Source organism: Microtus oregoni, unplaced genomic scaffold (assembly GCF_018167655.1).
Source record: "Microtus oregoni isolate MIOR12 unplaced genomic scaffold, Mior012 000008F_ref0000371, whole genome shotgun sequence".
NCBI classification, from domain to species: Eukaryota; Metazoa; Chordata; class Mammalia; order Rodentia; family Cricetidae; genus Microtus; species Microtus oregoni.
This window is the reverse complement of record NW_024543067.1, coordinates 37,117,083-37,140,746: the sequence shown is the minus strand read 5'-3', so window position 1 is coordinate 37,140,746 and position 23,664 is coordinate 37,117,083. Positions and strand designations below refer to the sequence as shown.

The following is a 23,664-nucleotide window of genomic DNA, read 5'->3' as shown; positions in this document are numbered from 1 at the left end:
ATAATTTTAATATTTTATTATATACTTTTGTCTTGGGGGTTATGAGACATGCTCTCACAATATAGCCTAGGCTGGTCTCCACAGGCACCAGGTCTTCATGTGGTATGCATCAAAGAACAAAAATTATTAATTAAAAACAATTCCTCATGATACTTGTCCATCAGTGCTTATTGAAGCATCATTCATAGAAGCTGTGTTTTAGAACCAATCTAAGTGTCCAACAACAAGGATGGACAAAATATGCTATATGTACAAAATACAATCTTTTTTGTACATATATTTTTGTTGGGAGATGATGGAGGTATGAACCATTGACATACACATACATGTAGGCTCCAGGTATTAAACTCAGGTTATCAGTTTAGTGGTGTTGGACTCTAGCGTCCAAACACCGAGAAGGAGTCACCCCCAGAGACCATCTCACACACCACAGCCGATGCAAAAGCATGAGGATTTTATTAATTCTGTCATGACAGGGTCCCCCAGCATTTGGGAAGCCGAGGGACCTCAAATAGCGGGTACAGTCTATTTTTAAAGGGGCCACAGAAGCAAGGGGGTTGTTTTTTTTAACTATTTTGATTGGCTTATTCGAAAGGGCTGTTACCAATAATTGACTGGAGAGCTGTTGCCAGATCAGATGAGGTAAGAGGTCATTTTGACCCCGTTTCCCAGGGGACCGAACCAAAGCATACGTATATGGGTAATTGTTCAGGAACTGAGTACGTGCGAGTGTAGCTGTTAGGTCCTTGGTTCCCAGGGGAGGAGGGGAAGCACTATGGCACAGAGGCTGAGAGGATTCAGAATTGTCAGAAATGACTTTAGGATTGTCTTAAAGTCTTACATTCCCTCCTCTTATTTGGTCAAATATCTCAATCTTGAGATATTAGTAAATTTGGAGGACCAATTGGGTCTGTACACAGAGATTAACAAACCAGTGTTGTAGGCCCACCATAGATCAATAGAAGGCACCAGGTCCTGTTGTCCTGGGACTTTGAAACTGTTAGATGAGGCTATTTCCTCATAATAGGGAGGTCCTGCTGTCAAGCATAGCCAACAAGATTGTGTCAAGCTGGGGTCAGTACTATTTAGCAAGGAAAAGACTCCCATTAACAGATTAAACAGTCGCTGGCCTGTATTAGAGCTTGCCAGCAGTGAAGCAGGAGTTGTAGAAGGGTTTTTAGGACTAGGAGTGGAGCCCGGGGCCCTGGAAAGGGGGGCTATCTCAGCAGGGGCTAGCTGGCCCTGGTCAGGTAACATTGGGTTGGGCCCTAGTACTATGGTGATTGGAGGTGTTACAACAACTCACAGGGTGAACAGAATCCCTATGTCTTTTTTTTTTTTGATCATACAACCATAAACCCCAAATATTGCCTGTTAACCGGTTAGCTCTTTTTTTTTCCTCAGTGAAAGTGATTATGACTTTTTACATTTTCAGGCAGCACAATAAAATACTTTAAGCCCCCCCCCCATACTGCAGAGTTTGCTTTCCCCCCCAGACAAATATATCATTCAGAATATTTGTATACAGGATGAAAGTTTCTGGGGGTTTGCTCAGTATCCTCCCAAGAGTAATTTGCTAAACATAGGTCAAAAGTTAGCTGGGGGAACCAGGTATTCAGGGGATGAACTCCAGTGGCTGGCCTTAAGGCTTGCCCAGTCTCAAAGTTAGTCAGGGTCCAGGTTAAGTCCTGAGGTATAAACATCAGGGCAAAGATCAGCAAGCCTGGCAGAATCAGGCCTCCTTGAGAGGACTTTGGGTACACTGAAGCTTTCATTTGGATGGTCCTGGGTCGTCCTGTGAAAGTGCAGGCCTGACGTGAGACGCATGCATCCAGGCTGCAATACCGTCCACTTTGAGGGCAGTAGGTGTAGGGTCCCTTCCAGTGAGGTCCAAGGTTCTGGGACTGGTGTCTCCGCATGTACACAGAATCGCCAACCTGGAACGGGTGTGAGATTTCCGGGTGCCCGGGCTGGTGTTGGGAGGTGCCAGCAGAGAAGCAGGGAGAGTAGCTTAGTCCAGGGGGCAGCAGCAGGGATAGCTAGGGCCCCTTTAGGGAGGGTCTAGTCTGGCCTGCAGCAGTAGGCTCTGGTCAGATAAATACCATTTTATGTCCCAAGTCCTTCCCGACACCCATGGAGACAGTCCCGCGAGAAGCCCCTGGGAGACAAGTGGGGGAGATGTCTGAACCCCCGTGTCCAAATATTTCCTCCAGGGGAAAATCTTTTGCCAGCCTCCAGGGGCAGCTGTCGGGGATATGTAGCTCGGATATCCCAGGAGGCTAGCTCTGCCACTAGTTGACAGAAATCAGGGGTGAGGGCAGGGGTATCAAAGCAAGGGCTTGAGGAGGCATGGATTGCAGGTATGAGCGGGCAGCTGCTGTTCTGGCTGTGGGGTGCTGCAGCTTTTCTCATGTCCCTCCGGATATACCCCAGGTGTCAATTCTGGAATGAATGCGAGATTTCCAGGTGTCAGGGTGGCTCGGGGTCTCTATGCCTGGGCTCGGAGATCTGGAGAGCCTTCAACCGCGCCTGCAGATGGGGTTTGTGAGCAAATGGGTCATGAGGGGCCTTAGGAAACTAAGAGGGGGGTCCCCCATATTGGATCTCATAGGGGGTTAGTCCAAGCTGAGACGGGGTGTTTCGTACACAGAACAGGGCTATGGGAAGGAGCTGTACCCAGTCTCTAGTGCCAGATTCCAAAGGCTAATTTGGTAAGGGTCTTTATTTATTCTTTTTACCTGTCCTAAACTCTGGGGTCTGTATGCACAATGTAATTTTCCCCAGTCTTACCTATGCCCTGACTTTTCTGAGTAACAAGGCAGTTTTACCATCAACCTCGATTACCTTGAGCAGGCCAAACCTCGAGAAAATTTCTTCTTTGATCTTCTTAGTACTGGTAAGAAAAAGCTTCTCTGCCTTTCGGCCGATGTCCCTTTAAGTAGGCTGCTCAGGTCATTCACCATTGCTGCCCTGTCTTCTTCAGCAAATCTTACCAGCACGCTTCACCAAAACCGGCTCTGCTTGGGCATTGCAGTACCCCAAGCTTCCCACAGTTGCGGTCTGGGAGCTGGGGTCAGTTGTTCTCTGAAACTTGCAAGCAGCTCGGGAAGGCTGTTTGGAATTGGGCTCTCCCAGCCCCTCCTCGTTTCTGTCAGTTGCTGCCTGCCGGGGCAGGTGGCGGTAAGCAGAGTCCCCAGGCTTGGGCTGTGACCAAGGCAGCTGGGAGGATTCAGCCGGCAGTGGCTGCAGAGCCTCCCTCAGGGAGGTGGGCATGGCAGAGGCAGAGAGCAGCCTGCTATTCTTTACAGCCCTGGAGAACAGTAGGGGAAGTCAAAGTCTCCAACAGGTCTTTTTCTAATAAAAGCGTGGGACACTTAGTAATAATCAGCCATCCTTGTGTCCATAGTCAAATGCTTTAGACAAAGCGAGGGGGAACTCCTCCCCCCCCCCCGTACACCCCAGAATCGGACACCTGGGTGCACAGCATAAGTAAGGGGGGGGGGTGTGATTTCAGTACTGTCACTGTGGTTGCTGCGTAGGCCTCTCAGGTGGGCAGAGCATCGCTTCAGTAGCCGGCTGTGCTCGGCCTGCTTCTGCTCAGCAGCTGCTTTGGGAAGTGTCTCGAGCCCAAAGTCCTGTAGGGCCACTCCTCACTGAAGTCCACATTCGGCCACTCAGGGGCTGCTCCGTCTGAGGTGTGCAGTCTCTGCAGCTGTCATCTTCTGTTGCATCCCTGTCTGTCTAATTTTTTCCTTTACTAAGTCCTGGAGGGAGCATCTCTGCAGTCTCTCCATTCTCTGCAACTTGCTGTCTGATGCTGACTGGCCTATAAAAGACATCACTACATTGGCTTGGCGATCTGCTGCCATGGGATCAAAAGGGGTTTACATCCTGTACCCCTCCAATAGTCTTTCTAAAAATCCTGTAGGAGTACTATCCGACCTTTGTACTATTGCTCTTACCTTAGCCAAATTAGCAAATTAGTGGGGTGCTTTGCAACCCCCCCTCCTTTTTTTTTAGACCCGCCAACTGGACTCTGGCAATAAAGATGGAGCTGCTCCCTACCAGCTGGAATATTGAAGTCCCATCCTCTATCTTGTCCGGTGATTGGATTGGCCTGCTGTCAGCTCCTGGGATATTCTTTTTCCTCTGTGGTTAGGAGCACCTGTAAGAGCTGCTGGCAATCATCCCAAGTGGGCTGATGAATAACCAGAACAGATTCTATAAGCCCGGTCACGGCCTGAGAGTCCCAAGAGAAGAAAGGGTTATAAGAGAAGAAAGGGTTAGAGGCAGAAAAAGGCAATATTGTAATTGGCCTGCTACTGAACAAAGGGGGAATGCTTGGGAGATCACTCTCTCTAGTGGACATCCCTCCCCTGTCCCAGCATAGACACTGAGTACTGAAGATTTCAGGGCTAGGCCCCCCCCCCCCACCAGACCAGCGGGGCTCCTCAGGAACAGTGCTTCCTCCGGGGGAGGAGGAGGGAGAAGTCTGTCATGCTCGGCTGGATATCAGGAAGAACCAGAGGTGCCTGGATTCTGGGTTTCTTTTGCGCCTGTACAGGAAAGAGAGAAGACAAAGGGCTTGGGGAGGGGCAGCCATCACCTCCTCCAGCAGTGGGGCTGCTTTCGGAATCAGGGAAACTGATGATGGCCAGGGGGCTGGTGCCAGGTTCTGAATACCTGCAGGTAGATTTTAACAAAGACAAACAGACATACAAAAACAAAAATACAAAGAGACAGACATAAACTCAAAACCAGAAGCTGGTGCTCTCACCACCACTCTGGTGTAGAACTGAAAATACACAAGAACAAAAGGACAGACATAGACTCAAAATCAGAAGCCGCGCGGCAACAAACTGATACGAACCTGGAAGGGAGTGGGCGATAAGGGCCACACTCCCTAGAAACTAAGATGACCTGGTCACTCCTAGTTTCACAAATTGCCAGTGAAGCGTCCTCTACGGCTGGGACAGGGAGTGTTCCCGGACACGTCTGTCCCACTGCCTGGTCACCTTCAAATACTAGCCCTGCGCAAGTACAATATTCCTTCAAATTTACTGATTCACAATTACACAGAAACAGAAACACAATACACAAACAGACAGACATAAAAATGAGCTCATTTTTTTTATACCTCCAACTGGGTCTAGAGTGTGTCTGGGAGCGACTCAATTCCCGGTCAGGGAACCAAATGTTGGACTCTAGCGTCCAAATACCGAGAAGGAGTCACCCCCAGAGACCATCTCACACACCACAGCCGATGCAAAAGCATGAGGATTTTATTAATTCTGTCATGACAGGGTCCCCCAGCATTTGGGAAGCCGAGGGACCTCAAATAGCGGGTACAGTCTATTTTTAAAGGGGCCACAGAAGCAAGGGGGTTGTTTTTTTTAACTATTTTGATTGGCTTATTCGAAAGGGCTGTTACCAATAATTGACTGGAGAGCTGTTGCCAGATCAGATGAGGTAAGAGGTCATTTTGACCCCGTTTCCCAGGGGACCGAACCAAAGCATACGTATATGGGTAATTGTTCAGGAACTGAATACGTCCAAGTGTAGCTGTTAGGTCCTTGGTTCCTAGAGGAGGAGGGGAAGCACTATGGCACAGAGGCTGAGAGGATTCAGAATTGTCAGAAATGACTTTAGGATTGCCTTAAAGTCTTACAGTGGCAAGTACTTTTTTTTTTTTGTTGTTGTTCTTGTGATTTTTTTTTATTTCGTCTTATATCTTTTTTTAATTTATTTATTTATTAAGAATTTCTGCCTCCTCCCTGCCACCGCCTCCCATTTCCCTTCCCCTCCCCCAATCAAATCCCCCTCCCTCATCAGCTCGAGCAATCAGGGTTCCCTGACCTGTGGGAAGTCCAAGGACTGCCCACCTCCATCCAGGTCTAGTAAGGTGAGCATCCAAACTGCCTAGGCTCCCCCAAAGCCAGTACGTGCAGTAGGATCAAAAACCCATTGCCAGGGGCCTGGAGAGATGGCTCAGTGGTTAAGAGCATTGCCTGCTCTTCCAAAGGTCCTGAGTTCAATTCCCGGCAACCACATGGTGGCTCACAACCATCTCTAATGAGGTCTGGTGCCCTCTTCTGGCCTTTAGACATACACACAGACAGAATATTGTATACATAATAAGTAAATAAATATTTAAAAAAAACCCATTGCCATTGTTCTTGAGTTCTCAGTAGTCCTCATTGTCCGCTATGTTCAGTGAGTCCGGTTTTATCCCATGCTTTTTCAGACCCAGGCCAGCTGGCCTTGGTGAGTTCCCGATAGAACATCCCCATTGTCTCAGTGTGTGGGTGTACCCCTCGCGGTCCTGAGTTCCTTGCTCGTGCTCCCTCTCCTGCTCCTGATTAGGACCTTGAGATTTCTGTCCGGTGCTCCAATGTGGGTCTCAGCAAGTACTTTTTAACTGCTCAGCCAGCTCTCTAGTTCCACAAATGGAATCTTTATCAGCAATAGAGAAGAATGGCCAGGGGATGTATCAATGGGTTAAGGCACTTGCTGCCAAACAACTTGAGTTTGATATGTGGGGCTCACATGGTAGAAAGAGAGAGTAACTTTTGTAAGTTATCCTCTGACTTCAACAGACTTGTAATGGGTTTTCTGTCCACTGATAATAGGTTTCTCTGCCAAAGCAGTAGCCCAGCTCAAGCCAAATTGAAAAAAATATAACATTTTTTTTTTTTTGAGCAAAGCAACTCCTGGGTAGGTTCTTCAGTCCCAGAGATGGAGGCTGGAGAGGCCACATGCTTGAACTAAAGTAGGGATCTTATATAGGTTGTAGGTGAGGGGTGATGTGTCTGTCACAAGCTGTGTTTATGCCCAAGTATGGTCAAAAGCCGAACAATTTAGAGGGGGACTTGGGCTGCTGGCAACTTCAGGGGAGGAGCTTTTGTAGCCACCAAGAACTCGAAACTGGGCTTTTTGGTGCCTTTTCTTTGTTGGAGATTCTGAGTGGGCAGGGCTTGGAGAGAAAGAGGCAGGAATGGGGCTTTCTGGATCATGCAGGGTGAGCTGCAAGTTCCTACTGCACAGCATGCTGTGGCACACTGCATGCTCGAACTCACATGCTCACACAAAAGTGTATATATCATACATTCATTCTAAAGGAAAAGTTATGTCATTTACAGAAAAATGAATGCAACCAGAGGTAGTCTTTTTTTCAAAGATTTACTTATTTATTATGTATACAGTGTTCTGCCTCCATGTACACCTGCATGGCAGAAAAGGGCACCAGATCTCATTATAGATGGTTATGAGCCACCATGTGGGTGCTGGGAAGTGAACTCAGGACCTCTGGAAGAACAACCAGTGCTCTTAACCTCTGAGCCATCTCTCCAGCTCCAAAGGTAGTCTTATAAAGCAAATTAAGATAGTCTCAGAGTGACAAATGTTTTTTTCTCATGTGTAGTTCCTAGGTTTTATATAGACACATAAAATTATGTATATATAGGACATGGGGTAGAAGCGAAACTGTCTAGGAGGACTAAAGGGAAGGGAAGGGGAAGACTTATTGGGGTAACATATTCAATGTACATTATATAGTTGCATGAAAATATCTATATAAAAAGAAAAAATATCTATAATACAATAGTATGTATTGTGAAATATTTTAAAAGCCAAAAAATGTTGTACATTATATAATGTGATAATGCAGCTAGACGTATACTCCTTTGTTTTTGTTTTATTAGTATTCAATTCATTTTTGTTTGTTTGTTTGTTTGTTTTTGAGACAGGGTTTGTGTAGCCTTGGCTATCCTGGAACTAGCTCTGCGCCAAAAAGTCCTTGAACTCAGAGACTAAAGGTGTGTGTTACCACCAACTGGCTTAACTGTTTTTTGGTTGGCTGGTTTTGTTTCTTTGAGCCAGGGTCTCACTGTGTCACCCTGGCTGGTCTGGAACTGGTTTTGTAGGCAAGCCTGGCCTTCAATTCAGAGCTCTACCTGCCTCTGCCTCCTGAGTGCTGGGATTAAAGATGTGCACACCACTACATTGCTTTGTGTATGTGACGTGAATCTCTGCAGATGCAGAGGTTGAGGACAACTTGCTGGAGTTGGTTCCTCCTACCATGTGGGACCTTGGGATTAAACTCAGGTTGTCAGGGTTGGTAGCGCGCTCCCTAATCTGCTGATCCATCTCCAAGACAGTATTCAGAACAAAATAAACAATGGGCTGGCCAGATGACAAGTGTGGTAAAGGCACTTGCTGTTACACTTACCTACCTGAGTTAGATACGTGCAACCCACAGGTGGAACGAAAGTATTGACTCCCCCAAGTTGTTCTGCATAGTATGTGTCCGGAGCCTGACTACTTGGGAGGCTGAGACAGGAGGATCTCGTGAGTCCAGGAGTTCTGGGCTGTAGTGCGCTATGCTGATCAGGTGTCCGCACTAAGTTCGGCATCAATATGGTGACCTCCCGGGAGTGGGGGACCAGACCACCAGATGTGTGCTATGGCACATGCCCACACTAACAAAATAAATATGTAATAAAAGTTAATACATGAATGGACATGGTGGCACATGCCTTTAATTCCAGCACTAGGGAAGCAGAGGCAGGTGGATCTCTGAGTTCAAGGCCAGTCTGGTCTATAAAGCCAGTACTAGGACAGCTGGGGCTAGAGAAACGCTGAGACAGAGAAACACTGTCTCAAAAAACAAAAAGCAACAAAAAATGAGCAACAACAACAAAACTAAAAGAACAAAACCTAAAAGCCCCAGACATTTTGGTGCACAACTTTATCATTTTCTTCCTTCCTCGTTCTGTCGTGACGCTTGCTGTGTGTTGGGATGAGTTCTTTGTTTTGTTCTGTGCTTTGGGTTTAACCACTCTAGTTGCTAGTTTAGGAAGTTAGATTATCAACTTGAATTCTTTAAAAATTATTTGTGTGTGTGTGTGTGTGTTTGTGTGTGTGTAGGTCTGTGGAAAACCTTAGGTGTCCGTTGTCTTGATGTTCACAGCTGTATACACCAGACATCTGGTCTGTGAGCTTCCTGAGAGTCTTGTGTGTCTCCCTCCCATCTCCCCATAGGAATATAGAGTTTCCCGCCCACCAGTCAGGCTTTACATGGGTTCCGGGCATCTGAACTCAGTTCTTCATACTGGCATGACAAGAGCTTTACCCACTGAACTAACTATCTCTCCAACCCATTTTGTTTGGTTTGGAGGCAGGGTCTGGCTATGTGCATAACTTCTTTTTCTTTACATTGTGTGTGTATCTGTGCGTACATGCATACAAGTCATGGTTCTCGCGTATAGGTCAGAAGACAGCTTTAGGGAGATGGTCCTCTCCTTTCACTATGTGGTTCCAGGGATGGAGTGCAGGCTGTCAGGCTCAGTGGCAAGCACTGTTACCTACTGAGTTTCCTTTGCCAGCCCACCCATACATGACCTTCCTTTCTAACATGAGGATGGAATAGCTTACATGTACACTCATTTAGCAGTGCCCCCAAGAATGTAATGGGCTGTGTTTTCGTTATGTTCAGCTGAGGCAGGTGGATCTCTGTGAGTCTGAGGCCAGCCTGGTCTACAGAGCTTGTTCCAGTACAGCCAGGGATATATAGCGAGACCCTGTCTCAAGAAAACACACAAAAGAGTATGTGCCCGTGTCAGGTAGTTCTCAGTGAAAAATGTTATGGATCCTTTTTGATCTTTCACCATTTATCTTTTTATTTAGTTTGTTCAATGGAAATCCAGGAGAAGTTACTGTGAATCAGAACATAAACACAAACGCCACATATGATCCAAGCAGAGGCACTCGTTCTGGTATGAAGTTGAGGGGGTGCTCATTCACATCCTAGGTACTTCCGAGGTTTATTCCTGTGTAGGTTTTTGGGGCAGTGCTGGAGACCAGAGCCAAGGCCTTGTGGATGCTAGAGGCCTCTACCACTTCTGCTACTAAGCTACTTCTAGATTTTATATCTTCAAGTCTTACTATGTAGATTGCATTTGCCCCAAACTCTTGTCCTCCTGAGCGCTAAGATTAAGGAGCTAATCCATTTAGACACACCTCCTGTTTGTCTTTCTTTTATTTCTTCTTCCTTTCCTTCCTTCTTTTCTTCCTTTTTAAGGTATCCCTGGATGGCTTGGAACTCACAGAGATCTGCTAGCCTCTGCCTTCTAAATGCTGGAATTTAAGGCATGTGCCACCATGCCCAGCCTGTGTTTGGAGAAAGATGCTTTGGCTATCAGGGATACTGTAGCCAATCAGACAATAGAATATTAAAGGATCAATGTGTGGCCATGCAAAAGGAGATTTCAGAGTGGATTGATTTTTTTTTGAGATGGGATCTCACCATGTTGCCCATGCCGGCTTGAACTCCTGTGCTAAAGTAATATTTCTGCCTCCACAGTGGTTTGGACTCTAGGCTTGTGTAGTGTGTCCAGCTTTGAGTGTATCTTTGTGCAACTTACCACAGTCATGTGTGGCCGCACACAACTAATTCCAGCCCTCAAGAGGCAAAGGCAAGCGGAGGATCTTTGAGTCCAAGGCCAGCCTGGAGTTCCTGGCCAGCCAGAGCTACATAGTAATAGTAAGACCCTGTCTCAAAAAACAAGATCAAAATAAAAACTACAACAAAACTAAAGCCCAAAATATTTGCTACAGAATGAAGCTGGAGTGAACAGAATGAACTCTGGGGTGTGATCTATCTGAAAATATTCCTAACAAAACGGCTCCAAACGAGGCTACCCTGACCCCCCTGGGCTCAACACAGCCAGGCCCCAGTAGGCTCATTTACATATCTGCCTTTCGAATTTCACAATGTATTTTACCTCCAAAACGGACCATATTGTTTAACTGTGAAACTGTTTGACATGTTCTGAAAATTTTAAAAATGTGTTTTGAAGGTAGCCAAGGTCAGTGTACTCCCATTCTTTGGAATCCCAGGAAGGCTGGGCCTTCTGCTGAACGAAACAGGAGATGGCAGTGCCTGCCACTTGCTTCCGCATGCGTGTCTGGCGCATGTGTATTTGAATGTGCATGTGGAGGCCTGAGGTCGACATGAAGAGTCTTTTTCAATTGCTCTCCACTTTATTCACGGAGGCAGGGTTCTCAGCTGGTCATCTTAGGCAGACTGCTTTGGAGATCCCGCCTTCCGGGTGCTGAAATTACATAGGGGTGCCACACCCACACATCAATCACTTGGGTTCTGGGGATTCAAACTCTGTTCCTCATATCTGTGGGGAAGCGCGTTATCCCCTGAGCTATCTCCTAGCCCTCCTATCCACCTTATAAGCTATGATCAGTTCATGATGTTTAGATTTGAGGGAAGATTTCAATCTATCGTTATCATGGTACGTATCAAATGCTACAGAAAAGGTCAAATGTAGGCACTGAAGCGCTTGCTCAGTGGTCAGGAGTACTGCCTACTCTTTCAAAGGACACCCTCCAGGGTGATTTCCAGCACCTACATGTGGCTTACCAACACCTGTAACTGCAGTTCCAGGGGTTCCAACACCCCCTTCCAGCCTCCACAGGCACCAGTCATACACATGGCACACAGATATACATGCAAGCAAAACACCCATATACATAAATTTAAAAGTGTAAATGTCAAATGTAATGTTAAACTGAACCTGCAGAGGGAAGGAGCTTCGTTTCCAAGACAACAGTTATAGCTGAACAATGTGAAACTTATTATAAAAGCTGTCCATGTTAATTAGCACCGTGGAGACACAACATAGTGAAGCTTTATAGTAACTCTTTAAAGTCCTCCTTAATATGCATGTAGTTATGGCTGTTTTCTAGTTTTTCATTTATTTGTTTTAAGTTCATGTGTGTGTGTGTGTTGCTCTGGATCAGAGGACAACTTGAGGAGCTGGTTTGCTCTTTCACCCTGTAAGTGCCTTAGGCAGGCAGGTTTGGTGGCAAGCTCCTTTCGCTGCTGATCCATTTCACTTGCCCTGGAAGCTTTTCCTATTGCTTGTTTTATGACCTTGTATTGCATCTTGATTCTCTAAAAGCTCTTACCTTCAAAACCTAGATAGAGTTTGTTTTGTTTTTGAGGTCGGGTCTCATTGTGCAGCCCCGGCTGGCCTGGAACTTGACTATGGAGACCAGGCTGGAGTCTTCAGAGCAGGAAGTGAACGTGTGTGCGACACCACACTTGGTCAGGTGGTTTTTATTGTTGTTGTTTTTTTAGTTTGTTTGTTTTCGAGACAGGGTTTCTCTGTAGCTTTGGAGCTTGTCCCGGAACTAGCTCTTGTAGGCCAGGCTGACCTTGAACTCAGAGATCTGCCTGCCTCTGACTCCCGAGTGCCACCACCACCCGGCTGGGTCAGGTAGTTTTTAGTATCCATTTTTCTTAAGAAACATTTTGATTTTTTAAAGTCTCTCACTTCTAACTGAAACTCTAGCAGACTAAATGATGTTTATCATCTTTTAAACCTTTCTCATATCCTTTTTCCATATCTCTTAAAGTTGGATTCTCAGTATTTTCTATATCAACTAAATAAAGTGTAGAATTACAAAATTTGACATAGCTGTTTGTTCTCTGCCACAGTCCTCTCTATTGGATTGAGAGGGTGGAATATAAAAAAGTTTCTAGGGGGGGCTGGAGAGATGGCTCAGTGGTTAAGAGCATCACCTGCTCTTCCAAAGGTCCTGAGTTCAATTCCCAGCAACCACATGGTGGCTCACAACCATCTGTAATGAGGTCTGGTGCCCTCTTCTGGCCTGGAGACATACACGCAAACAGAATATTGTATACATAATAAATAAATATTAAAAAAAAAAGTTTCTAGGTCCGAGTTGTGTTTTAGTACGTCTCTAAGAAGGGCGAGATCATGAGGAGGCCGACAGTTCACCTCAGGACTCTCTTGCTCGCGTCAGTGGCTTTGTGGCTGTGGGGAGCAGAAATATTATGAATAGTTATTTAAGTGTGTCATCAGACACACTTGAATAAATCTGCATAGCAACCCCACTTAGGCCACAACACTCTGCCTGTCTCAGCAGACGCAGTATGTTTGCTGGATGGAGATCCATGTAGAATCCTTGTCCTTGGCGGCCACAAGGGATGTGGACCCCATCCTTGTAACTGCTACTTTTTCTATAGGATTACAGCCTATTGTATTTCCCTTTACCCCTTTTCTTCTTTTTCTTTCTTTCTTTTCCAGTCTTTTGAGGTAGTGTTTCTCTGTAGCCTTGGCTGTCCTGGAACTCACTCTGTAGACCAGGCTGACCATGAACACAAATAGATCTGCCTGCCTCTGCTTCCTGAGTCCTGGGATTAAAGGCGTGTGCCACCACTGCCAGGCCACCCCTTTCTTTCTTTTGATAAGGTCTCATGTCTGTCAGGTTGGCACTAACCTCTCTATAGAGCCAAATAGATAAATAAATAGAAATTTAAAAAGGCCCTGAACTGCTGCCTCTTCTTCTCTCATATTCTGAGGCCTGGGATTACAGGTGTGAGACAATGGCCTATTATTATTTTGTTTACAATGTCCCAGTGAATCCTTGTTTTTGCGTCTCACTACGTAGAATAGGCTGACCTGGAACTTGTGACTGTCCTGCCTCAGCTTTATATTCTATTCTAGGCACTATAGTATTATAGGTATGGCATGATGCAGAGCCCTGAACTCCTTTTCAGAGATTAAATGTCGATGTGCATACATATTCCAAATAATCAAGAAACTGATAGATCAGGTTAGCTCAGGAGTTCCAGGGCAGCTTAGCAAACAGTAAGACTGAGACCCCTCCTCAAATAAATAAAAGCATGCACACTTAGGGTTGGGGGTGTAGCACAGTTGAGAGGGTGCTTGCCTAGCATGACTGAAACTCTGGGAGAAGCTAGAGGAGGATCAGAAGCTCATCCTCCATGGCACTGAGGTTGAGGACAGCCAAAGCTATATAGTAGATGCTTTCTGAAAAAAACAAGGACAAAAATTGATCTTAGGTTCCACAATTTCATCATTGTATTTGGGCTTACTTTTCTTCTGATTCATGTTTTAAGTTCATTAAGACCCTTTTCCCCTCGTGGAAAGAGTTTCATGATCTAGTTCAGGCCAGCCAGAAAGTTGTAACCATCCTGCCTCATCCACTTGACTGCTGAGATTACAGGCACCCACCACCATACTGGACTCATTCTGGCTGCTTAAATCCTATGAGGACTATAAGTACTTGTTTCATCAGGTAATTCACAAAACTGGGTACAGCATGCAAGTTTCCTTCATTTTTAAAATGACATTTATTGGGGGGAGGTGATGGCAGGTGCACCGTTGCCATGACAGTTCTCTTCCACCATCATGCGGGTCCAAGAGTTGAACTCAGTCCAAGCATCTTTACCCACTAGGCCATCCTGGAGTATGCAAGTTTAAGGAACATTCTGTGGGTTCTAATTTCAAAGCCTTTTAAAGGCAGTATTTTGGAAGGAGAAAGGAACCAGTAGCATGGGAGATGGGAGGACCAGACAGGGAAATGACAGTAAACATGAGCAAATCACATGATGTATATGTACGAAAATATCCCAGGGAAACCCATCATTTGTTACCTTTTTCCCCCCAGGGTGGGGAAGCACATGTGGAAGGCAGGGGGTTCCTGGAGGCTGTTGGTTCTATTTTTCCACTATGTAGGTCTTAGAGATTGACTGCTAGTCAACAGGCTTCAAGGCAAACACCTTTACCTATTGAGCGATCTTGCTGGCCTAAAACTCACTGTTTTATATAATAATTGTACACATTTTATCTTCGTGTGTTGTGCAGCTGACATGAGTGTGTATGCATATATGCACATGTTGAGACCAAAGCAGGACAAGTGTGATGAGCTCTTTAATCACCCTGCGCCATTAGTCCCTGGAGACAGGGTTTCCTCCCTGAACTGAAAGTTCACCTACTCCATCTCCAGTGCTGGGGTGAACGGTGTGCACAGCCACACTCAGCATTTGATGCGTGTGCTGAGATCCAAGCTCAGGTGCTTATGCTTGCAGAAACGCAATCTTACCCATCTGATCACCTCCCAGCTTCCATTCTTTCTACAAAATGCCTCTTTGGTACCATCTGTATCCATCCTTGAGGCTGGACTGTATGAAAAGTGGTGTTCTAAAGGTCCAGTGTGTCTCATGGCTAAAAACTACCTAAAGGTCAGGAACATGTATATGACAGGGGGAAGGCATGTCTTTCTCACTGGGCATTAAAACATCCCCGTTCAGCAGGGTTATGGTGGCACTCGCCTTTAATCCCAGCACTTGGGAGGCAGAAGCAGGCGGATCTCTGAGTTTGAGACCAGGTTGGTCTACAGAGTGAGTTCCAGGACATCCAGGGTTACACAGAGAAACTCTGTCTCTAAAAGCAAAAACAAACAAACAAAGAAGATAACAACAAAAAAATCCCCAAACATCCCCTTCAATGCTTTTGTCTAAATGGAAGTACTCTATTTTATGCCTATAGGGAGAAAAAGAAGATTAGACATAAATTCTGTCAGCAGTAGACTAAGTATACAAAACTGAAACTACAATGCACACAAGTGTGTGGGCAGACCCTGTAATCCCAGCATTTAGAAAGAGAAGGCAGGAGCTAGAGAGATGGTCCAGCAGTTAAAAGCATGCACCGCTCCTGCAAAGGACCCAAGTTCTGTTCTCAGCACCCATACTGGGCAGTTCAGAACTGCCTGTGACACCAGCTCCATGGGGTCTGACACCTCAGGCCTCTGCAGTTCAGAACTGCCTGTGACACCAGCTCCATGGGGTCTAACACCTCAGGCCTCTGTACCCATCCATACACAGATGACACACATATACATACTTTTAAAAATTAAAATTTATTATTTTATTTTATTGGAATTTGCTTGTATGTATGTCTGTGTGAGGGTGTTGGATCCTGGAGTTATAGACAGTTGTAAGCTTCCATGTGGGTGCTGGGAACTGAACCCAGGTCCTGTGGAAGAACAGTCAGTGATCTTAACCACTGAGCCATTTCTCTAGTACCTGTTGTTTCATTTTTTTTAAGATTTATTTATTATGTATACAACATTCTGCTTCGATGTATGCCCACATGCCAGAGGAGGGCGCCAGATCTCATTACAGATGGTTGTGAGCCACCATGTGGTTGCTGGGAATTGAACTCAGGACCTCTGGAAGAACAGTCAGTGCTCTTAACCTCTGAGCCATCTCTCCAGCCCCCTGTTGTTTTTTAAGACAGAGTTTCACTATGTAACTTTGTCTGTACTAGGCTAGCCTTGAACTCACCAGAGATCTACCTGCTTTTGCCTCCCAAGTACAGTGATTAAAGATGTGCACCATTATGCCTGCCCCACCCCCCAAAAAGAGAACTTAAAAAATCTTTTAAAAAATGAAAGTAGAATCAGGAAGATTACAATTTCAGTGTCATCCTGAGCTCCATAGTGAATTTGAGAACATTCTGGGGTACCCTCTCAAATAAGAGACTGCCTCAAAAAAAAAAAACCCCTCAAACTCTTTTAAAACAATGTATAAAAGGCATTGCAATAGGACACATTTAAAGTTATCAAGAAAACTTCTGAAATCACAGAAATAGTTGAAGAAATCTGGGATACCCAAATTAAGAAACCCTTAAGATACTATCATATGCAAACTTGTACTGCCTCATGGAAATCAGTGTGGCAGTTCCCCAAGAGCTGGGAATAGAAGGACCTCAAGATCCAGCTATAGCACTCTTGGACATATCTCAAAAGACTGTATCTACACCCTTCTACAGAGACACTTGCTCATCCATGTTCACTGCTGCCCTATTCATAATCACCAGAAATTAGAAACAACTTAGATGTTCCTCGACTGAAGACTGTGATAAAGAAAATATGGAACACTTACACAATGAAATATTTCTCAGCTGCTAAAAAAAAACAACAATAAAAAAATAAACATGAAATCATGAAATTGGCAGGTGAATAGATCGTCCTGAAGTAACCCACCCCCAGAAAGATAAATAAGGTGTTATCTTATATATGGACATTGCCTGTTAAATAAACCAAGCTACAATCCGAAGACCCAGAGAGATTAAGTATGAAGGAAGGGACTAATGAGGGGGACAACGCATGGGTCTCTATGGGAAGGAAAATAGGATAGATAGTTATAGATGGAAGGAGGCAACTGGAACGGGGAGATCAAACAGGAAGAAAAAGGGAAGAACAGGGTAAAGGTGGGAATATGGAGGAGAGACTGGTGTTTTGAAAGAGATGGCCCCGAAAGGGAGTGGCACAGCTCGAAGGTGTGACTTACTGGAGTAGATATGGCCTTATTAGAGGAAGTGTGTCACTGTGGAGGCGGGCTTTGAGGTCTCATATATGCTCAAGCCATGCCCAGTGAGACAGTTCACTTCCTGTTGCCTGTGGATCAAAGATATAGACTTCTCAGTTCCTTCTCCAACACTGTGTCTTATCTAGCTGCACACTGCCATATCCAACCATGATGATAATGACCTGAACCTCTGAACTGTAAGCCACCCAATGAACTGTTTTCCTTTATAAGAGTTGCCGTGGTGTGGGTGTCTCTTCACAGCTAAAGAAACCCAAACAAGCCGGCGGTGGTGGCGCACGCCTTTGATCCCAGCACTCGGGAGGCAGAGGCAGGCGGATCTCTCTGAGTTCAAGGCCAGCCTGGTCTACAAGAGCTAGTTCCAGGACAGGAACCAAAAAGCTACGGAGAAACCCTGTCTTGAAAAAAAAAAAAAAAAAGAAACCCAAACTAAACAGACAGCTAAAACTAATGGCAATTTGAGAGGTCATATAGAAAACTAATACAGTAAACTCCTTATCTTATCTTCACATCTCTCTCTGTGTACACACACACACACACACACACACACACACACACACATCTTATCTTCATATACATGAATGGAATCACCAAATAACTGGGGAGACAAAGTTGTAACTCGAAATCTCTTGTCACTAAATGAAACTTCAAGCTCTGAGAATGGGTAACATCTAATCAAGTTGTTGCCAGTGGCTTCATGGAAACCCCAAAACAACCCAGACTATTGCCAAAGCTATTGTTTGCTCTTGAGAAACAGATGGTTTCAGCTTTGTTGCTGAAAACATCTATATAACTCATCGAACATAGTGAAGTTGAGCTGGTGCCTACTTAGAGCCCTCATTCCTACTGACTAGTCCTTGTACTGGAAGATAACTCTGCAGAAAGGTAACCACCAACCCAGCTACAAACACTTGAGTCTACAATGGTGACCTTTGGCAATATACACTGGTATAATAGCAGACAAAGCTTGTGGAACTAAACAACCAGTATCTGACTAGATTGAAGGCCTCCTCCATGAGATGGAATCCATCCCCAACACTGCTCAGGTGGCCAAGAACTTGAGATTAGATAGACCATGGACTTGCATGAAGACCAAATTCTACTGTTCTGCAAAAGGAATGTAGCAATAAAACGACTCCTAGCAACATTCTGCCATACTTAAAGATCAGTGTCTTGCTCAGCCATCATCAGAGATCACACAGCAGATGGAAGCAAACACAGAGACCCACAACTGGAGAATGTGCAGAGAGGGAGAGACCCTGGAATACTCAGTCCTAAATGGGATGTCTCCATCAAATACCTCCCCTGGGGGACTGAAGAACACTAAGGAATCAAGGCCTTCTAAACACAGCAGGACTGACACACACATAAACCAGAAACTGTGGCAGCATGCATAGGGCCTGCATAGGTCTAAACCAGACTGCATCTGTCCCAGTGGTGAAAGGCTAAATGGACACAAGCCCCCATCTCTAACACAGAAGCTGTTTCCAATTGATAACCACTCCAAAGGAAAAAATAGTTCTCTCCAATGGAGTCCCACTGGGCAAACAAATCAATCTTAAGGGCAGGCTCCATGCCCAGCAGTAGATGGCCAACACAAAACCCAATGGTACTATTGGAGGGTTGTTTTTGTCCCATCTTAAAGCTCTCTGCATATATATTGGTTTCCAACTTTGTGTTTTTATGGCTTTCTATGTGTATGGATGTGCCGCTCTGCATCTGTTTCTTGTGCCTTTCTTTAGCTCCTTTTCTTCTGTATGTTTGTTTGCTTATATCTTATTTTACTGTTACTTTTTAGTGCCTTTGGAGGGGTTGTTTAGTTTGAGACAGGTTCCCAATATGTAACTTTGGCTGTCCTGAAACTTGTTATGTAGACCAGGCTGGTCTCAAACTCACAGAGATCCTGAGTACTGAGATTAAAGGCAAGTGCCACAACCTCTATCTGAGTGAGAGGGAAGGAGGGGAGGATCTGGGAGGAGCTGGGGGAGGAAAACCTTATTTAGAATATAATGTATGAAAAATATCTATTTTTTAGAAGATTTATTGATTATGTATACAGTATTCTGTCTGCATGTATACTGCAGGCCTGAAGAGGGCACCAGATCTCATTACAGATGGTTGTGAACCACCATGTGGTTGCTGGGAATTGAACTCAGGACCTCTGGGAGAACAGCCAGTGTTCTTAACCTCTGAGCCATCTCTCTAGCCCCCCAAAATATTTATTTTTAATTAGAAAATAGGAAAAAAAGATATGAACACAAGAATAAAAACCTCTAAGATGGAAACTCCTACAACACCCCCCACTGCACCTCCAAAATTTTAAATGATGTGGTTTACTCCTTGCACATTGGAGGCTGACGGTAGACAAAATGAGTTCCAGGACAGTCTGGATGGACTACAGAGCAAGACCATATTATCAGAAAGGGTGTGTGTGGCCGGGCGGTGGTGGCACACGACGCCTTTAATCCCAGCATTCGGGAGGCAGAGGCAGGAGAATCTCTGTGAGTTTGAGGCCAGCCTGATCTACAAGGCTTTAAAACTACAGCAAAACCCTGTCTCGAAAAACAAAACATAAAAATAAAATAAAGAAAGAAAAAGAAAGGGTGTGTGGGGAAATGTGGAGCTAGGGACATAGCTCAATCGTGGACTGACTGCCAATAACAAGAAAGAGAACCAAACAACAGCAACAACAACAAAACAACCAAACAGAAAACAAAACAAAACTCTACAATTATGAAGTAATTTAAGATGTCTAAGTCTTAAAATAAATCAAAAACATAAAGGGGACACCAAGATGGCTCAGCAAGAAGGGCCATGTGCTGCTTAGCATGACAACAATCTGAGCTGCATCCCTGGAATGCATATGGTAGAACTAACTGCCTACTGCAAGTTGTCTTCTGCTATAAACCATGAAAGTGTTGCCTTCTACAAAATAAAAATGTACGATGCTGGGCGGTGGTGGCACACGCCTTTAATCCCAGCACTCGGGAGGCAGAGGCAGGCGGATCTCTGTGAGTTCTTGGTCAGCCTGGTCTACAAAGCGAGTTCCAGCACAGCCAGCGCTACACAGTGAAACCTGTCTTGAAAAACAAACCAAAACAACAACAACAATGCAGTAGAGTGGCAGCTATACCCGAGTCACTGCCCAAAGCACACCAAACAATACAGAAAACATCAACTATGAAGAGATGGTTGCTATGAGCATCTATGGGAAGCCATACTGGTGCCTGATTAACTGAAGTTTCTTATGCATTGTACTGAGCAAGGGTGCAGAATGACACACCATCCAGACCTACAGAGGCAAAAACAGAGTGAAGGAGGTGAGGATGTAAGCAAGCAAAAAAAGTATTAGCCACAATATTACTGAAATTTCCGCCAAGAAGGAAAAGTATGACTGGCAAAAAAACATTTTAAGATCAATCATTTTGAATATATCTAATGAATAAGAATATAGATGATGTCTCTATTTCTCTTCGGCTTTCTTTGATCTAGACTGATTTAGGATATGGGACATATAGGTTGGGTGTGTTCCCAGAGAAGAATAGGGTCAGAACTCTAGACCGATTTTCTTTTTACAAAGACTTCATTATTCATGTGTCTGTATGTGTACTTGCACATGAGTATCCAGGGAGCAGAAGAGGGAGCCTGATCCCCTGGGGCTCCAGTTACAGGCAGTTGTGACCATCTCATGTGAGTGTTGGGAACAGAACTCTGGTCCTCTGGACTAGCAGCAAGTATTCTGAACCACACAGCTACCTCTTCAGCCTCTGATTGCTTTGAATATGAAAACTGTGGGCTGGTGCGATGGCTCAGTGAGGAAAGGTGCTTGCCAAGCCGTGCCTGACAGCCTGAGTTCTATCCCTGGGACCCACATGGTGGAAGAATTGAGCAGATTCCTGCAAACTTGTCTTCTGATCACTGTGACACGTACGCCTATTTCATTCCCACTACACACACACATATAGAAAACCACCACGAATTTAACATGACTATAAAATACATGCTCCCAAGCACTTGAGCTATTTGTAATCTTGAGGACTTATCAGAACCTGGGAGGGACTGTATTATGATTTGTATCTGAAATTCACATACCGATGGCTTGGTCCCCAGGGCTGCAGTGTTCAATGTGAGATGTGCGAGGTCACGAGGGCTCTGGCCTCACTGAAGACTAAGCCATCTATAGATTCACAGCCTAATGTGTTTCGGGTAAAAGGCTTTGCTAGTCTGTTTGCTTAGCTATTTATTTATATCACCTTTTACCTAAAAGTTGTGAAAGAACAAGGACATTCTAAAGACCATGAGAACTGTATTATGAAATGGAGTTGCTGGAAGTTATTATAGGCTAGCATGTTTAATAGTATAAGCCAACTAGAGAATCTACACTAAAACAATGTTCATATTCCACAAGTCTTCATTATCACCAGCTTGCTACCCAGAAGTTGTAACAACCAAGATGAAACAGCGTCGTTGCTTAGAGGAAAGAAAACATATCACTCTAGGGCTATCAGGACAGACATCGAAAGTTCAAAATAAACAGCAACATCCAACAGGCCTTACTGCTGCCAGCAATCTCACATTTCAGGGCACACAGACAGAATTTCCAGATAGCTGACTTCTCTTGGGTATGAATTATGATTTTTACTAAACACTGAGGATTAAGTTTATGTGACTTTCTAACATTCTTTACTTTCAAAAAGTTTTCTCAACTGCTGGAACTAATGAATTAAAAGTACTTAGCAGGACTACAGACTTCTGTATGTCTTATATCAGTGTATTTCCCTTTACTGCAAAGTCTCACATGTTTAATAAGGTCCTAGGAAATAATGTCGGCTTTAGTATTTCTTTCCTTAATTCATGGGGCATCTTGAGTATGGGTTCTTTTATGTTTCCAAAGTAATTGGGGCTGTTCCACACTGGTTTCTTAATAATGTAAGTTCCAGTCTAATGAAATCAAGATACAAGGGACTAAGGATATTTGACATTCTTCCTACCTGAAGTGATTCTATTCACCATGAGGTACTAGTGTTCGGTTAGTAGGTAAAATCTGCTGTAGCCTTTCCTACGTTCTCGGCGAAAGGTTTCTCTCTAGTGTGGATTTTTCCATGGTGAATGAGGTTGGAGGATGAAGTGAAGGTTTTCTCACACTCCGTACACTCATAGGGCCTCTCCCCAGTGTGGGTTCGGATATGTTCAGTTCGGCTTGAGGAAGTAGTGAAATCTTTGCCACAATACTTACACTTATAGGGTTTTGTTCCGGTGTGAATACGAATGTGTTTAGTAAGGTACGAAAAATACTGAAAGGACTTCCCACATACATCACATTCAAATGGTTTTTCCACCGTGTGGGTTTTTAAATGGTCATGCAGCAGATTGTACCTACGGTAGGCTTTCCCACATTCTTTACACTCGTAGGGCTTGTCTCCAGTATGAATGGTTAGATGCTTGCGTAAGTACGAGGAGTTGAGGAAGGCTTTCCCACACTCCTTACATATGCAGGGTCTCTCTCCACTGTGCGTTCTCAAGTGCCTACGCAGGTATGAGGAAGCATGGAAGACTTTCCCACATTCCCCACATATATGAGGCATCTCTCCACTGTGAGTTTTTCTTATATGGTTATGTAGGTATGAGGAATTGAGGAAGGCTTTTCCACACTCCTTGCATATATAGGGTCTCTCTCCACTGTGAGTTCTCACATGTCTACGGAGATTGGAGTAAGAATGGAAGGCTTTCCCACATTCCCCACATATATAGGGCCTCTCTCCACTGTGAGTTCTTCCTATGTGGTTCCGTAGGTACGAGGAAGTCAGGAAGGCTCTTCCACACTCCTTACATATGTAAGGTCTCTCTCCACTGTGAATTCTTACATGTTGACTAAGGCGCGGGGAGGAAGCAAAGGCCTTCCCACACTCTTTACACGCAAAGGGTTTTTCTGAAGCATGAGTTGATATATGTGTTATAAGGCCTGAGCGCTTAGCAAAGGCTTTCCCACAATCCTTGCATTTATATGGTTTCTCTCCAGTATGAGTTCTAAAATGTTCCACTAGCCTTGAGTAGGTAGTGAAGGCTTTCCCACATTCCTTACATTCATAGGGTTTTTCTCCAGTGTGACTTCGTAAGTGTCTATTAAGATTTGAAGAACGTCCAAAGGCTCTTCCACAGATCTTACACGGATACGTTTTTATGGTGTGCATTTGAACAGAGGCGTCCTGACCCGAGTGAGTAAGATGTCCAGTGTTGCAAGTGCTGTGAGTTTTCACTTGTGTCTTGAAATATGAATGCTCACTGAAGATTTCTCCACACTGTACATAGTAACAGAGTTCTCGTGCACTGTGGCTTCTGACCTGTTGATAAAGGGATGACTTATCGTTAGAGAATTTTCCAGACTCACTGAAGGACTCCACTTAAGTGAAGGCAGAAAGATGATGATTTTT

The 23,664-nt window shown here is 44.7% G+C and overlaps 1 protein-coding gene across 2 annotated transcripts in view; it reads right to left on the bottom strand.

The window, feature by feature from the left end:
- Positions 1–4,484: 4,484 nt before the first annotated feature.
- Positions 4,485–23,664, bottom strand: part of LOC121451918 (zinc finger protein OZF-like) — a 34,397-nt gene continuing 15,217 nt past the window's right edge. Inside the window, exons 6-7 of one of the 2 annotated variants that reach the window (XM_041657729.1) lie at positions 22,225–23,574; positions 4,485–4,556 (exon numbers count right to left, since the gene is read on the bottom strand). In XM_041657729.1, coding sequence (XP_041513663.1) covers positions 22,264–23,574 — 1,311 coding nt within the window. In that variant the 3' untranslated portion in view covers positions 4,485–4,556; positions 22,225–22,263. Of the gene's footprint in view, positions 4,557–21,557; positions 23,575–23,664 lie in introns of those variants that run through there. The other variant, XM_041657728.1, reaches the window with a different exon arrangement.